At 42.0% G+C, this 17,436-nt stretch overlaps 1 protein-coding gene across 4 annotated transcripts in view; it reads right to left on the bottom strand.

Moving 5' to 3' along the window:
* LOC131546926 (TGF-beta receptor type-1) overlaps positions 1-17,436 on the bottom strand; it is a 118,675-nt gene that overhangs the window by 73,834 nt on the left and 27,405 nt on the right. Inside the window, exons 1-2 of one of the 4 annotated variants that reach the window (XM_058787064.1) lie at positions 7,639-7,769; positions 7,433-7,553 (exon numbers count right to left, since the gene is read on the bottom strand). The exons of the other annotated variants lie outside the window; for them this stretch is intronic. Of the exons in view, the coding sequence (XP_058643047.1) occupies positions 7,433-7,448 (16 nt within the window). The 5' untranslated portion in view covers positions 7,449-7,553; positions 7,639-7,769. Of the gene's footprint in view, positions 1-7,432; positions 7,554-7,638; positions 7,770-17,436 lie in introns of those variants that run through there. 4 annotated transcript variants of the gene reach the window in all.

Here is a 17,436-nt window from a genome sequence, read left to right as displayed (position 1 = left end):
CTCTAACATGCACAAAGACTGATTCTTCCATTGGACTGCAAATTGATTCTTCCATTTTGACTGCTTTTTTGAGAAATTATTGAGAAATTATTGCTTGAGCACGTGAATAAATACTGTGCTATAAGAAATATCCTGTTGGTCTTCTCTTTTCTGTGTATTTGCTGCCACTTTTTGTATAAAGTGGAGAAGTGGAGAAGCCGAATATTCACCAGAAGAGACGGACAGCAGCTCGTAAGTGTTGCGATACTTAGTCATAGATCTGTTGTTTAAATTATTTACTTGCTGTTGGGAAGGAATACTTTCGTTTCCCTTCTATTTCTATTCTGCATTTTCGTTGAGGTTTCGTTGTTTGATTGCACTTTCTGTTAATTATAATAATTTGCACCTCGGCTAAGAAGGAACCTGGATCATTTTCATTGCTCCTTGCAAGCGAAGTGTTAGTTTCGTCTTGAGTTATTTGCACAAGGCTATTGGCTGGGCCAATCAGAAGCCGGCCACAGCGACTGTAAAAGTATTTAAACTGCCTGTTCGCTATTACAAGTCGGGAGAAGCCGAATATTCACCAGAAGAGACGGACAGCAGCTCGTAAGTGTTGCGATACTTAGTCATAGATCTGTTGTTTAAATTATTTACTTGCTGTTGGGAAGGAATACTTTCGTTTCCCTTCTATTTCTATTCTGCATTTTCGTTGAGGTTTCGTTGTTTGATTGCACTTTCTGTTAATTATAATAATTTGCACCTCGGCTAAGAAGGAACCTGGATCATTTTCATTGCTCCTTGCAAGCGAAGTGTTAGTTTCGTCTTGAGTTATTTGCACAAGGCTATTGGCTGGGCCAATCAGAAGCCGGCCACAGCTGTTTTCACTGTAGTATGTTAGGCTGTATTTATCAGAGGTCCGAGCGCTGACGCGGAAGCATCAGCGGAAGCGTTCAGCCTCCTCGTGTGAAGACCGATGAGGGTAAAGACCATCGACTTTTCCTGCGCGACTTTAACCGAGCAACGACACCGAGCCACACACTTAAGTATCTTTTCTTTTTTCCCCCTTCCCTTACACACTCTCCGTTTCTATCCTCTTTCCTGCCACCTCTATCATGTGTTTCCAAACTATTCAGGTTCTCTCTCAACCACGCTCTAACGTCCCACGCAGACGGCAACGTAATCCTGCTAACCTGCGCCTTATCTCTACCTCCTTCACTACACCTCTTTCCTTCTCTGTGGGTCTCTGGAATTGTCAGTCAGCTGTCAACAAAGCTGACTTCATTTCTGCTTTTTCTTTAAAATCCACGCTCAGCATCTTGGGCTTGACTGAGACCTGGATTCGTCCAGAAGACTCAGCAACCCCAGCTGCTCTCTCTACTAATCTCTCTTTCTCTCACACCCCCCGGCAAGTTGGCCGGGGTGGAGGCACTGGTCTGCTCATTTCTAACAATTGGAAATACTCAACCCGCTCTTCCCTATGCAATTACAACTCATTTGAATCTCATGCCATTACTGTATCAGCTCCGATAAAACTCCAGATTGTGGTCATTTACCGTCCCCCTAGCCAAATTCTAGCCACCTTCCTAGAGGAGCTGGACGGGCTGCTGTCCTCTTTCGTGGAGGATGGCACTCCACTCCTAGTCTTTGGTGATTTCAACATTCACCTAGACAAGCCTTATGCTACAGACTTCCATTCGCTCCTAGCTTCGTTTGATCTCAAACGCCTTACCACTACTAGCACGCACAAATCAGGCAACCAACTTGACTTAATTTACACGCGCAATTGTACTGCAGATAACATTCTGGTACAACCGCTACATACTTCGGACCATTTCTTCATTACATTTACATTACACTTTGCTTCTCCTGTGCCACCAACCCCCCTACCAGTTACTTTTAGACGAAACCTGCGCTCCCTTTCTCCTTCCCATCTCTCCTCTGTAGTATCCTCCTCTCTTCCTTCACCCACCCATTTCTCATCTCTGGATGTAAACGCAGCTACTGAGACTTTATGCTCTACCTTAACCTCTTGTCTAGACAACATTTGTCCTCTCTCCTCTAGGCCAGCACGGGCTGCTCCTTCCAACCCCTGGTTATCCAAGGTTCTTCGTGAACATCGGACTACACTCAGAGCGGCAGAGAGAAAATGGCGCAAATCAAACGATCTGTCGGACCTCAGTAGGTACCAGTCTATGCTCACATCCTTCTCTGCTAAAGTCCACACTGCCAAATCCTCACATTTCCGCAACAAGATCGACAGCGCTCCAGACATGCGTAATCTCTTCAGAACATTTAATTCCCTCCTCTGTCCCCCTCCACCTCCTCCCACCACCTCTATTACAGCTGATGACTTTGCCACTTTCTTTACAGACAAAACTAGATCAATCAGTGGTCAGTTTTCACCTCCACGCACACAGGACCCTCACCCTACCACATCCACTGCTAAAACTCCCATCTTTTCTTTCTGTCCACTCACTGAAGCTGAAGTATCCAAGCTTCTCCTCTCCAACCATCCTACAACATGTCCTCTTGACCCAATCCCCTCACACCTTCTCCAAGCAATCTCACCCACACTCTTACGTGCACTCACACACATCATCAACACATCCCTACTCACAGGTAACTTCCCCATTGCGTTCAAGCAGGCTCGGGTAACCCCACTGCTCAAAAAACCTACATTAAACACTTCTCTTATAGAAAACTACAGACCTGTCTCTCCTTCCGTTCATAGCGAAAACACTTGAACGAGTTGTCTTCAACCAAGTCTCACTGTTTCTTTCACAGAACGACAAACTGGATGCTAAACAGTCAGGTTTCAGGAGGGGCCATTCAACTGAGACTGCGCTTCTCTCGGTCACTGAAGCCCTGCGAATTGCAAAAGCCCATTCTAAATCATCAGTCCTCATTCTGCTGGACCTATCTGCCGCTTTTGACACTGTCAATCATCAGATACTCCTGTCCACCCTCTCATCACTGGGCATCTCTGGCATTCCACTTCGCTGGTTTGAATCCTATCTCACTGGTAGGTCTTTCAGGGTGGCCTGGGGAGGTGAGGTATCCAAAGCACATCAACTGGTCACTGGGGTTCCTCAGGGATCAGTTCTTGGACCCCTCCTCTTCTCCACATACACTACATCACTGGGTCCCATCATACAGGCACATGGATTCTCATACCATTGCTACGCTGATGACACACGGCTCTACCTCTCTTTTCAACCAGATGATCCAACGGTAGCTGCAAGGATCTCAGGTTGCCTGGCGGACATCTCGGCATGGATGAAAGAACATCACCTGCAGCTCAACCTGGCAAAGACTGAGCTTCTTGTCCTCCCTGCCACTCCGACTCTACAGCATGACTTCACAATCCAGTTAGGTTCATCAACAATAACCCCATCAACTTCGGTCAGAAATCTTGGTGTAATCTTTGATGATCAGCTGACCTTCAAAGACCACATTACAAAAACTGCTCGATCTTGCAGGTTTGCACTATATAACATCAGAAAGATCAGGCCCTTTCTGACAGAGCATGCTGCACAACTTCTTGTCCAGGCCCTTGTCATTTCTAGGCTGGACTATTGCAATGCTCTTCTGGCTGGACTTCCGTCTAACACAGTCAAACCTCTACAAATGATTCAGAATGCAGCGGCACGACTGGTCTTCAACGAGCCCAAAAGAGCCCATGTTACACCTCTCTTTATCTCCCTGCACTGGCTACCAATCACGGCTCGCATCAAGTTCAAGACACTGATGCTTGCATATAGAACAACCACTGGCTCAGCACCCGTTTGCACTCTCTATTAACAAACTACATCCCCTCCAGAAATCTGAGATCTGCTAGTGAGCGACGCCTCGTGATACCATCACAGAGAGGCGCAAAATCACTCTCTAGATCATTCTCATTCACCATTCCTGGCTGGTGGAACGATCTTCCCACCTCTATCCGGAATGCTGGATCCCTGTCAATCTTCAACCAACAACTGAAAACTCATCTCTTTCGACAGCACTTGACTTCATCCTAAACTTAAAAAAAAAAAAAAAATTATCTTTACTTATTCCTTCCTTTGGTAGTTTGTATTTATTTGAACAATGCCTGAGACTTGGTGTTGCAAGCACTTCGTATGTCTGATTGCCTCTTCAAGATTAATCGCTCTATGTATTCCCCAATTGTAAGTCGCTTTGGATAAAAGCGTCTGCTAAATGACTAAAATGTAAATGTAAATGTAAATAAATGAAATTACAATGCCAGTTTGTAAATTTGTTCAAGTACAGATATTTATAATAAAGTTAATGATTGACAAAATTGCCAGTTCTACCGTTTTATTAAAGAAAAAAAAAAACAACAATCTAGAATACAGTAATTAAACTGTAAAATTACAGAACACTGCTGGAAACCCTGCTGCCAGTATTTTACCTTTTAATTACAGAAAAGCCGTAATTCAGAATACAGTAGTAAAACTGTAAAATTACGGTACACTGCTGGAAACCCTGCTGCCAGTATTTTACTGTTAATTTACAAGGAATTTTTTTACAGTGTATCTATGCTATAAATAGCCTCACGTATGAGAAATATTAATTATGCTTCTGTGTGATGAACGTAAATAGTGGTCCTCAATCTCAACAGGTGGGTTCCACGTTAAATGAAGTCATATATTAGCTATTGCACTTTTCACTGTACACGAAGCAGACATACTGAAACACTGAGCAGTTTTAGCTGGGCGATGTTAATAAAAATGATCCACTGTTTGGAGATTTATCTGTTTTGTATAATGTATATTTATATGTAGCCTATATTCTTTATTCTAGGATCGGTGGATAAGCAAAAACGTAGGATATGATGATAATTCACTGTAGTTCAGTAAGACATAGGACAAACACGCAAATGGTTTTATTTTAAAGAACAACTGCGGTGACAAATAAGACAATAATAACAAATAGTCCACCGGCGTGAACTGGGGTTTTATGTGTGGATAATAGGAATAAAAACCTTGCTGAAAAAAAAAAAAAAAGAGTATATATATATACATATATATATAGGTGCATCTCAATAAATTAGAATGTCGTGGAAAAGTTCATTTATTTCAGTAATTCAACTCAAATTGTGAAACTCGTGTATTAAATAAATTCAATGCACACAGACTGAAGTAGTTTAAGTCTTTGGTTCTTTTGATTGTGATGATTTTGGCTCACATTTAACAAAAACCCATCAATTCACTATTCTAGTTTGTTGAGATGCACCTGTATATATGTTTTTTGTTGTTGTTGTTGTTTGTTTGTTTTTGCATATAGGCCTATTTTAAATGTTTTTGTTTACTAAAACAGCTGTTATTAAATCTTACCTACAGCAAATATTATTAATGTGCTTTAGTGCGTATTTAAGCAATAAATGTTAATTTTCTCTGCAACATTTTTATTTATACTTTTATATATATGCACAAATTAAATTACTGGTTTTATGGCTCAATCCTTTAAAAAGAACCAGGAATCACTGTACTATATTAGGCCTACTGATTTTAGATTTTTAGTAGTTATTATAGTCTTTAATAAATAAATAAAAATATTAATCACAGAGAAGGTCTCTTTTACTAATTAAAAGTGGTCACGTACCTATTGCACAGATTTACAGCTCTGAGTGATTTAATATTCGATAGTTATGCAGTTCTATATGGGTACAATGATCGAGTGTTAATAACTGAATCTAAATTAAAAAACGTAAAATCAGCCGCTTATGTACGTGTTTGTCCATCTCTAAAATAGCCTACAGTAAATTATCATCATTTGCTTATAAAATCCCAACTTAGTGCTGATCCGCGGCCTGCCGATCCTCAAGGAAATATGAATGAAGCGCTATTCAGCCTGAAGAACCTAGAGGTGCTGATATCAAGAGTTTATTTGTAAACAATGACTTCATCTAACTAAAATTACCATGGTTACTAAATAGATAATAATTAAGATAGGCCTATGATTCTAGATTTAGCACATAATATTTCTGTAATATGGCCAAATCAATTACAAAATCGTACACAAAGGAATGCGCATGCTCCGGTCTACACCAATAAGATTTGCCGTGTTATAAACCAATGGAATTGGGGGTGACCAATGTGTCGCCCTGCCCCAAACGTCCAGATTGCACTCTGGAGTACTTGACTGGAAATGTGTTTAAATAGCCGTCTTTTGTAACGTTGTCAAGTCAAGTCAATTCACCATTATTTATATATAACTAACCCTTTAATGACCGGGATAGAGGCGATTCCAGCTGCCCAGAAGAGAATAATAACAAGGTGGACATGGATACTTTTTTTTTTTTTCTTTTTTTTTTTTTTAATCTCTCTCTCTCTCCTCCTGGGATACTGTTCCTATTTATCCGGCACAACTGTCTCTTTACTGGTAAGACTAACACACAAGACACGTCTTGCGTTGAAGTGGACCAGTCATGTATCATCACCATTTTTTGTTGCTCAATCAGACCTACGTTCTCGGTAATGTGTAGTCTGAGTTGTTTCTTGTTTATAGTTGTTTGTCGTTCCTGTTTCTGTGTTGCTTTTATACAACAGACATTCATACTTTTATTTATTTTACCTAATTTCTAAAAGGATTTTTCATCTAGGTGGTTTGGTATCTAGAATGCACACCAGCGTTTACATGTTACTTACAGAATGGGAGTGCTTTTGCTTTTCTTCATTTACTGAATACAATTTTGGGATTATGAATACTCAATGCATACTCTAAATATTTTATCATTGAATGTGAATAGCCTAAATTCTGCTGTTAAACGTACTCGTGTATTAGAATACTTACACCGTAAATCGATTTCCTGTGCACACATTTAAAGCAATCTGACTTGGCACGTTTCCAGAATAAATATTATAAATTGGCAGCCTTCTCCTGCGCTCTTAATAAAACTAAGGGGGTGCTTATCCTTGTTAACAGGAAGTTGCATTTAACAATTGAACATATCGTAAATGCTGTCGTAAATCCTGCTTTGGATAAATCTCAATCTGATACAACAGTCAATCCATTTTCTAAATTACTGAATAAATTTATCTTTGAGCTCAATTTAATTGATCTTTGAAGAATTCAGAATACTAAATCTAAGGACTTCACTTTTTTTTCTAACAGACATAAGACTTTCTCTAGGATAGACTACATATTTATATTACCAGTTTTATTACCTGATCATTCTGCTGTGTTATGCAATATTCCTCATTCTGATATTAAAGCTAAATTCCCTAGATGGTGTCACAGATCAGCCAGGCTCCACCACCAATCTATCACAGTGATCCCAATCACCTGAGTATTAATTCAGAGCAGCTGCACCTCATTGGCATCCAGTCACCCCAGCACTACTTAAGCATACACCCCACTCCAGTCAATTGTCCGATCTCGTCTTTACGAAGTGGACTCTCATTATTCTTCGCCTACTACTAACCTGATACTAACCTGTTTGTGTACTTACCTCCGGTTGTCTCCATCGCTGTTTCCCTGGATCCCCATCGTCTGCTCCATTCTGTGGATCATCCACTCTCTCCTCCTCCAGCAGTCTGGGGTGTGTGCTTCTCCTCAGCATCCACGAGTTCCTGGCAAGATACAAGCCACATCAGTTTATCCATTCTCCATAACATCAAGTATCCAAGACTCTACTCACCTCTATTGACTCCTTACCCATTGCTGAATCCAATAAACATCACGTTGAGTTATATCCTCTGTGTCAACCGGATCCTTTCCAGGAACTCGTGGATAATCTCTGGCGAGTTCTCCATCCCGCACCTCCAACACCACCGATCACTTCCACACCCACCGCCGCCACTTCTTCGATGCCTGTGATTGCCAGTCCCATGGCCCAACCAGCGCCCTTCTCTGGTGTAGCGGAGGAGTGCAACGGCTTCCTTTTGCAATGTTCGCTTGCCATTGGAATGCAACCCTATCTCTACACAACAGAAAAATCAAAGATCGCTTTCTTCGTCTCTCTTCTATCCGGCAAGGCACTGCAATGGGCAGATACGATATGGGCTCAAGCAGGTACTGTCACCCAGTCATTTGCTAACTTTGTCGCTCATTTCAGGGAGGTCTTCGGACATTCAGCGGGTGACTCATCCGTCAGTGACCAGCTGTACCATCTCCGACAGGGGTCCCTACCCATCAAGGAGTACGCCCTCAGATTTCGAACCCTTGCTGCGGCCAGTGGCTGGAATGAGCATTCTTTGGTCAGGGTTTAGAACCCCAATTACGTCTCCAATTGGCCGGTTATGATGACACCTGTGCCAGCCCAACCATCCTCCAGAACCAGTCCCAGAACCCATGTTAACCGACAATATGAGACTATCATCTGCTGAGCGGCGGAGGTGTTTGACTAGAGGATTATGCCTTTATTGTGGGAATGGCAGGCATGTGATCTCAACATGCCCCATTCGTCCTCCTCGGTTCTTGGTGAGTGCAATTCAACCCATAATTCAACCCATATTGCACCCAACCTGTCTGTTCCAGTCCATGCCCTCCTCAACTCGGGGTCAGCTGGGAACTTTATATTGGGGAACCTCTGCCGCCAGCTCAAGATCCCTACAAGTATCAACCCCAAGATCTACCAAGTCCACTCCATAACCGGGAAATATTTGAGCCGTCACGATATCAGACACAATGCTGGTCCCATGCGTCTACGAGTAGGTCTCCTACATGAAGAGGACATCAGATTACTGGTTCTGGAGGAAGCCACTACGGACATCATCCTCGGGAGGCCTTGGTTCGCTCTGCATGAACCCCAAATATCCTGGCGCACGGGAGACGTCTTGAAGTGGGGTCACCAGTACTTTCCAGATTGCTTTCCTCACTTGAATCAACCATTATTGCCACTCAAGCCGATCCTAGACTTGAATTCCACCACCATCAAAAGCCCTTTGGAGAAACAATCCATTGATATACCAACCTGTTATACCCACTTCAGTGACGTTTTTTGTCTGAAGAAGGCCTCCCAACTCCCTCCTCACCGGCCATGGGACTGTGCAATAGATCTTCTACCAGGTGAGCCAGTGCCCAAAGGCAAAATCTATCCTCTGTCACTTCCCGAACAGAGGGCCACGGAGGAGTACATAGAAGAGGCACTCAAACAAGGTTACATCCGCCCTTCCACATCCCCTGCTGCTTCAAGTTTCTTTTTCGTGGCCAAGAAGGACGGAGGCTTGAGGCCTTGTATCGACTACTGGACCTTGAACAATATCACTGTCAAATTCTGTTATCCCCTTCCTCTCGTCCCAGCAGCCTTGGAACATCTCCGTGCCACCATCTTCACTAAGCTAGACCTCCGCAGCGCGTACAACCTCATCCAGATACGTGAGGGGGACAAGTGGAAAACAGTCTTCGTAACCCCTACCGGCCACTATGAATATTTGGTTATGCCGTATGGCCTGGTCAACGCCCCCTCCGTATTCCAGGATTTCATGCACGAGGTGCTCCGAGAGTATCTCCATCGGTTCGTCCTAGTATATATTGACGATATACTCATCTACTCTCGGAGCTTGGCCGAACATCGCCACCATGTTGCAGAGGTCCTCCAACGACTACGACAGCATCAACTCTTCCTCAAGGCAGAGAAATGTGCTTTCCACCAATCTACAGTTCAGTTCCTCAGATATCATATTGACAGTAGTGGCATCCGGATGTACGAGGGGAAGGTGGAAGCTATCAGGACCTGTCCAATTCAATCTACCGTCAAGGAACTCCAACAATTCCTGGAATTCTTTAATTTCTACCGCCGTTTCATCCAAAACTACAGTACCCTTACCAGTCCTCTTACCAACCTACTCCGCAATAAGCCCAAGTCTCTGTCCTGGTCCCCAGCAGCCAATGCTGCCTTTGAAAGTTTGAAAGAAGCCTTCACCCAAGCTCTTATCCTCGTACATCCTGATCCCCAGAGGCCGTTCATTGTAGAGGTTGATGCTTCAACCACCGGAGTCGGAGCCATCCTATCCCAGCAGCAGGGGAACCCCGAGAAACTCCATCCATGTGCCTTCTTCTCACAAAAAATCAGCCCGGCGGAACGTAATTACGATATCGGCAATAGAGAACTTCTTGCCATCAAACTGGCCCTGGAAGAGTGGAGGCATTGGCTGGAAGGAGCTCAACACCCTTTTACTGTACTCACTGATCATAAGAACGTACAGTACCTGAAGGAAGCTAAGAGGCTCAATCCACGGCAGGCGTGCTGGGCATTATTCTTCACACGCTTTAATTTCAGTATCTCCTACCGCCCAGGACCCAAGAACACCAAAGCGGATGCCCTGTCGCGCCTGCAGGAGCAGGAGACGACCTACAGGAACCCATCATCCCTGAAAAGGTGTTTGTCTGTCCCATCCAGTGGAATCCTGAATCTGCTAGTTCCTCCAATGACTACACTCCACCAGGTGTACAGTATGTCACATGGACCCAACGCACTCCTCTCATCCACTCTGTTCACTCGTCACTGGGTACTGGCCACCCTGGGGCCAACGCTACCCTCTCGCCGTTGAAAGACCGCTACTGGTGGCCGAACATGGCAAGGGAGGTAAGAAGGTTCGTCCAGGGTTGTGAGGAGTGTGCAATCTCCAAAAGTCCTCGCCATCTCCCAGCCGGCAAACTCCTCCCGCTGCCCGTTCCCAACCGGCCATGGTCGCACCTAGGGGTAGATTTTGTCACAGACTTACCAGTCTCCAATGGAAACACCTGTATTCTGGTTATTGTGGAGAGTCCTGCCGGTTAATTCCCCTCAAGAATCTACCCACGGCTATGGAAACAACCGAGCTTATGTTCAACCATGTCTTCAGGTATTTCGGCCTTCCCGAGGATATTGTTTCTGACCGGGGTCCTCAGTTTATCTCCTGTGTATGGAAGAACTTCTTCAATCTCCTAGGTGTGGCCGTAAGTCTGTCGTCTGGCTATCACCCTCAAACCAATGGGCAGACGGAGAGGAAAATCCAGGAAATAGGACGTTTCCTGCGCCATCTTCTTCAGTCATCTACTGGACCCACTCCCTTCCAGTGCGTGCTCGGTTTCCAGCCACCCATGTTCCCCTGGACCGGGGAACCGTCTGACATTCCTGCGGTGGATTACTGGTTCCGAGAGAGTGAGAGGGTCTGGGATGAAGCACACCACCATCTTCAACGAGCTATCCGCAGGCGCAAGATGACAGCAGACCTTCGAAGGTCCGACGCTCCTACTTACCAACCGGGACAGAAGGTCTGGCTCTCAACGAAGGACATCCGATTGGGCCTGCCCTGCAGGAAGCTCACTCCCAGATACGTTGGCCCCTTCACCATTCAGAGACAGATCAACCTGGTCACTTTTCTATTAAACCTCCCACCACAATACAGGATTCACCCCACTTTCCATGTGTCTCTATTAATACCTTACCTTTCTCCTGTTCCTCCCTCCACAGAGCCTGGCCCGAGTACGGAATCCCCTCTCCCGCAGATTCTAGAGGATGGTACCATCTACAAAGTTCATGCGATCCTGGATTCCCGACGTCGTGGTGGTCGTCTGGAGTACTTCGTAGATTGGGAGGGTTACGGCCCCGAGGAGAGGTCATGGGTTCCCAAGAATGACATTCTGGATCCAACGCTCATTGAGGAATTCCATTCCAACTTTCCAGATCGACCAGTACCCAGAGCCAGAGGTAGACCACCATGCCGTCGGGTCCCTTGGCCCTCAGGAGCGGGCCGTGGAGAGGGGCGTAATGTCACAGATCAGCCAGGCTCCACCATCAATCCATCACAGCGATCCCAATCACCTGAGTATTAATTCAGTGCACCTGCACCTCATTGGCATCCAATCACCCCAGCACTACTTAAGCACACACCCCACTCCAGTCAATTGTCTGATCTCGTCTTTACGAAGTGGACTCTCATTACTCTTCGCCTACTACTTACCTGATACTAACCTGTTTGTGTACTTACCTCCGGTTGTCTCCATCGCTGTTTCCCTGGATCCCCATCGTCTGCTCCATTCTGTGGATCATCCACTCTCTCCTCCTCCAGCAGTCTGGGGTGTGTGCTTCTCCTCAGCATCCACGAGTTCCTGGCAAGATACAAGCCACGTCAGTTTATCCATTCTCCATAACATCAAGTATCCAAGACTCTACTCACCTCTATTGACTCCTTACCCATTGCTGAATCCAATAACCTACAAAAACAACATTTTACTGAGCAACAGGCTACACAGCTGTCCTCTTTAAATGAAGAATATGATTTACTTTCACACTCAAATGCGGAATTTATCTTACATAGGACTGGGCAAAAATATTATTTCAAATCAGAGAGACCTAGTCACCTACTGGCCCTTAGGCTGAAAGAATGTGAGTCTAAGGCATATATTAGCGCAATAAAATCATAGGATGGTCAGGTCACCACGAACCCTGCAGCAATTAACGACATATTTAAAGGATTTTATACAAATCTGTATAAAGCCGAAATATATTTTGATGAACCAATTTGTAAGCAGTATTTAGATAAATTAGAATTGCCTCGAATCTCACAGGTGGATAAAGAATCTTTGGAGGCCCCATTAAGTTTGGAGGAGCTCCACGTCTTTCTAAAAAGCCTTCAAAAGGGCAAATCGCCGTGTCTAGATGGTCTCCCCCCTGAATTATATTTGGAAATTTGGGATTTGGTAGGGACACTTTTGCTTAATTCATTTAATTTTGCAATTAAACATGATGTATTTCATAGAGATCAAAAAACATCATTGATATCATTACTTCTTAAAAAAGGGAAAGATTAGATTGTTCCAGCTACAGACCGATATCACTTACCCCATGTGATCTAAAAATATATGCTAAAGTTTTTGCTTCTCGTATGGAGAAGGTAATTCATAGTTTGATCAAGGAGGACCAAACCGGTTTTATCAAGAGGAACAATGCGTCTGACAATATGCGTCGATTCTTTCATATTCTTGACTTTGCAGACTCTCATCCGAGCCCTTGTGAGGTTCTTTTCACTTGATGCAGAAAAAGCCTTTGACAGGCTAAAGTGGAACTATATGTAGGCAGTTCTACAATGTTTCGGCTTCGGTGAACATTTCATTTCTATGATTAAGACATTATACCACTCACCTGCAGCATCAGTCTTGACTGGTAATATTACCCCCGTTCCCTTTACAGCGAGGAACGAGGCAGGGATGTCCGCTTTCCCCCTTATTGTTTTGCTTATCTCTTGAACCCTTACCACAAGCCATCAGGAAATCTGAAGTATCGATTAAGATTCATGATCATAATCACAGTATTTCATTGTACGCTGATGATATTATTCTATATTTAGACCACTTTGATGTTTCAGTCTCTAGTATAATTAAGGAATTTGATCATTTCAGTTGCTTATGTGGATACAAAATAAATTGGAGCAAATCTACTTTAATGCCAATTAACTATGTTAAGGTGAATTCTTCTATTCCCTCATTTATCCCTATTAAGGACTCTTTCATCTATTTGGGCATTATCATATATAAAAGCATCCATAAGTTTGCCAGAGACAATTTGAATAGTATTCTAGTTAAGGTCAAAAATGACATTCAAAGATGGAAGAATCTTAAAGTCTCTCTTCAAGGAAGAATCTCCACAGTTAAGATGAATTTGTTACTTCAGTTTAACTTTCTTTTCTCTATGCTACCACTTTCTCCCCCTCCAGGTTACTTTAAGGAGACTCCTTAAAGAGACTTCAACTCCATACTTTCTCAATTTATCTGGAACGATATAATCAAACTTACCACAATACAACATCCTATACAGGTGCTGGTCATATAATTAGAATATCATCAAAAAGTTGATTTATTTCACTAATTCCATTCAAAAAGTGAAACTTGCATATTATATTCATTCATTACACACAGACTGATGTATTTCAAATGTTTATTTTTTTTTAATTTTGTTAATTAGAGCTTACAGCTCATGAAAGTCAAAAATCAGTATCTCAAAATATTAGAATATTTACATTTGAGTTTGAATAAATGACCATCCCTACAGTATAAATTCTGGGTATCTCTTGTTCTTTGAAACCACAATAATGGGGAAGACTGCTGTCTTGGCAATGATCCAGAAGACGAACATTGACACCCTCCACAAAGAGGGTAAGTCACAGAAGGTCATTACTGAAAGGTGTGGCTGTTTACAGAGTGCTGTATCAAAGCATATTAAATGCAAAGTTGACTGGAAGGAAGAATTTGGGTGGGAAAAGGTGCACAAGCAACAGGGATGACCGCAAGCTTGAGAATACAGTCAAGCAAAGCCGATTCAAACACTTGGGAGAGCTTCACAAGGAGAGAACCGAAGCTGGAGTCAGTGCATCAAGAGTCACCACGCTCAGACGTCTTCAGGAAAAGGGCTACCAAGCCACTTCTGAACCAGAGACAACGTCAGAAGCATCTTACCTGGGCTGTGGAGAAAAAGAACTGGACTGTTGCTCAGTGGTCCAAAGTCCTCTTTTCAGGTGAAAGTAAATTTTACATTTCATTTGGAAATCAAGGTCCCAGAGTCTGAAGGAAGAGTGGAGGCACAGAATCCATGTTGCTTGAAGTCCAGTGTGAAGTTTCCACAGTCAGTGATGATTTGGGCTGCCATGTCATCTGCTGGTGTTGGTCCACTGTGTTTTCTGATGTCCACAGTCAACGCAGGCATCTACCAGGAAATTTTAGAGCACTTCATGCTTCCTTCTGTTGACAAGCTTTATGGAGATGCTGATTTCATTTTCCAGCAGGACTTGGCACCTGCCCACACTGCCAAAGGTACCAAAAGCTGGTTCAATGACCATAGTGTTACTGTGCTTGATTGGCCAGCAAACTCGCTGACCTGAACCCCATAGAGAATCTATGGGGTATTGTCAAGAGAAAGATGAGAGACACCAGACCCAACAATGCAGATGAGCTGAAGGCCACTATCAGAGCAACCTGGGCTCTCATAACACCTGAGCAGTGCCACAGACTGATCGACTCCATGCTACGCCGCATTGCTGCAGTAATTCAGGCAAAAGGAGCCCCAACTAAGTATTGAGTGCTGTACATGCTCATACTTTTCATTTTCATACTTTTCAGTTGGCCAAGATTTCTAAAAATCCTTTCTTTGTATTGGTCTTAAGTAATATTCTAATATTTTGAGATACTGATTTTTGACTTTCATGAGCTGTAAGCTCTAATCATCAAAATTAAAAGAAATAAACATTTGAAATATATCAGTCTGTGTGTAATGAATGAATATAATATACAAGTTTCACTTTTTGAATGGAATTAGTGAAATAAATCAACTTTTTGATGATATTCTAATTATATGACCAGCACCTGTATGTGCAGGAGGACTGGCTGTACCAAATTTTGAATTGTATTATTGGTCGTTCCAACTTAAGTCTCTTTATAATTGGGTTGCTCCTCAATCGAAAGTTTCATGGAGAGTGATTGAAGCTGACAAGGTTAAACCAAATAGACTCCAAGATATTTTATTTACTAGCACAGGGGAAAAAAATGATGAACGTCTGATAGGAGGACCCTTCAAATTTTGTAACAGTACACCTTTATGGCACAATTTTAATTTTGTATGCGGAAATCATCCATTTGTCCAACCCTCTTGGTCTTCTTTAGGCGTAAACACGTGCAGTGATATATATGATAACCAGGGCCTTTGTTCATTTCAGACATTAAGAACTAAATTTTGTTCATCAGCATCCGCATATTTTGTCTTTCTTCAATTATGTTCTGCTCTCAAAGCGTATGGATTTCCTTGGACATCTCCCATTTCCTCTCATCCTATGCGGGATTGGATTGCACCATCTTCTGGTCAGCCATCTGTTTCCTTAATATATAATAAAATTATTGATTGCATTACAAAACCTCTTTCTATTAAGTCTATTTGGAATAGGGAATTATCTGACCTTAATTTATCTGTAGACTGGGAGAGAGTGTGATCTAACCTCAGCTTAACATCTAAAAACTTGGCTCATCGTCTTATTCACTTCAAAGTCATTCATAGAGCATACATAACTCCTTACAAAAGATTCAAAATGAAACTACAACCAAATTTTAACTGCCATATATGTAATACTGCATCATCAGGTACTTTTCTTCATATGTCTTGGGAGTGTCCTATTGTCATTAATCTATGGACACATGTAAACCTGGTTTTATCCTCCTGACTACAAAATGATTGCTTTGCTAACCCAAGTTTTTGTCTTCTTAATGATGATTGTGGTCTCTGTATGAGCTTAATACAAAAGAGAATGTTGTTTGCTGGTTTTACAGCTGCGAAGAAGACAATAAACCAGAACTGGTATACACCGCACATGTGGAAAAACATATTGGATCCATAGCCTCCTGAAAATAGTGACTTGTGAATGTACAACATCGCAAATTAATGGGGCCAAGCCTTCTACTATTGATGCGTGGCAGGGTTTTTTCTTTAACATACTGGATTATATAAAGGAATTATTTTTTTCCCCCCCTCTCTCTCTCCTTTTTGACTGGACCTTTAAAGTATTGATTATATGTCTGTTGTTTTGTTTTGTTTGTTTTGAATGAATGTTATGATGTCGTGTATGAAAATAAATAAAAATTTGATAACAAAAAAAAAAAAGGTTCACAGGTGTTCACTTTCCATTGAGGTTCACTTTCACAGTTTAATAACATTTATAATTCATTAATAAATGGTTCACAGGTGATCACTTTACACTAAGGTTCATTTTTAGACGTTATTAACGTTTATAACTCATTAATAAATGGTTCACAGATGTTCACTTTACATTAAGATGCACGTTTATAAATCATTAATAAATGGTTCTGTACATTAAGCTTCACAGGTAATATTGGAATTAAATTTTTCAATATTAATATCTCATCAAGTCATGATTGTGCTTTTATGATTTTTCCCCAAAAATAAAAATCAAGATGATAATTTCATCTTGATAAACAAAATATATCCGTTTCTAATCATTGCTGTGGATAGGCATCATGAACTTTTACGGAAAATCATGGGTAAGGTACAGAGTAGATTCTGGTAAGAAATATAGTAAGAAAAGTGACACGAGTCATGAGATATAAATGAGAAAACCATAAATACAACACCCTTCAGTCTTGCTATAATAGTACATTTTTACTGCATCATGAAATAAATCAGGAATCTGGTTTTGGGTGAAATAAGTATGAATAAATATATTTGTTAAGCATATATAACATTTGAGTTAAAAATGGCTCACTATTTGGCAGGTATTGCATTAAAATCACCTTTTTTTACTCATGCATTTATAACTGCTTATCAATGATTTATAATGCATTTGTAAGTGAGTTATTAGTCATTTATTAACACCTTTATAAACCCTTTATAAAGGGAACCTTAATGTAAAGTGTTACCAAAATACTTACTGCTATATAGCACTCTTTAGAACCCTACAATTTAAAGGGGTCATCGGATGCCCATTTTCCACAAGTTGATATGATTCTTTAGGGTCTTAATGACAAGTCTAT

Source organism: Onychostoma macrolepis, chromosome 09 (assembly GCF_012432095.1).
Source record: "Onychostoma macrolepis isolate SWU-2019 chromosome 09, ASM1243209v1, whole genome shotgun sequence".
Taxonomy (NCBI): Eukaryota; Metazoa; Chordata; class Actinopteri; order Cypriniformes; family Cyprinidae; genus Onychostoma; species Onychostoma macrolepis.
The sequence above is the reverse complement of the archived record's forward strand: the minus strand, read 5'-3'. Positions and strand labels throughout refer to the sequence as shown.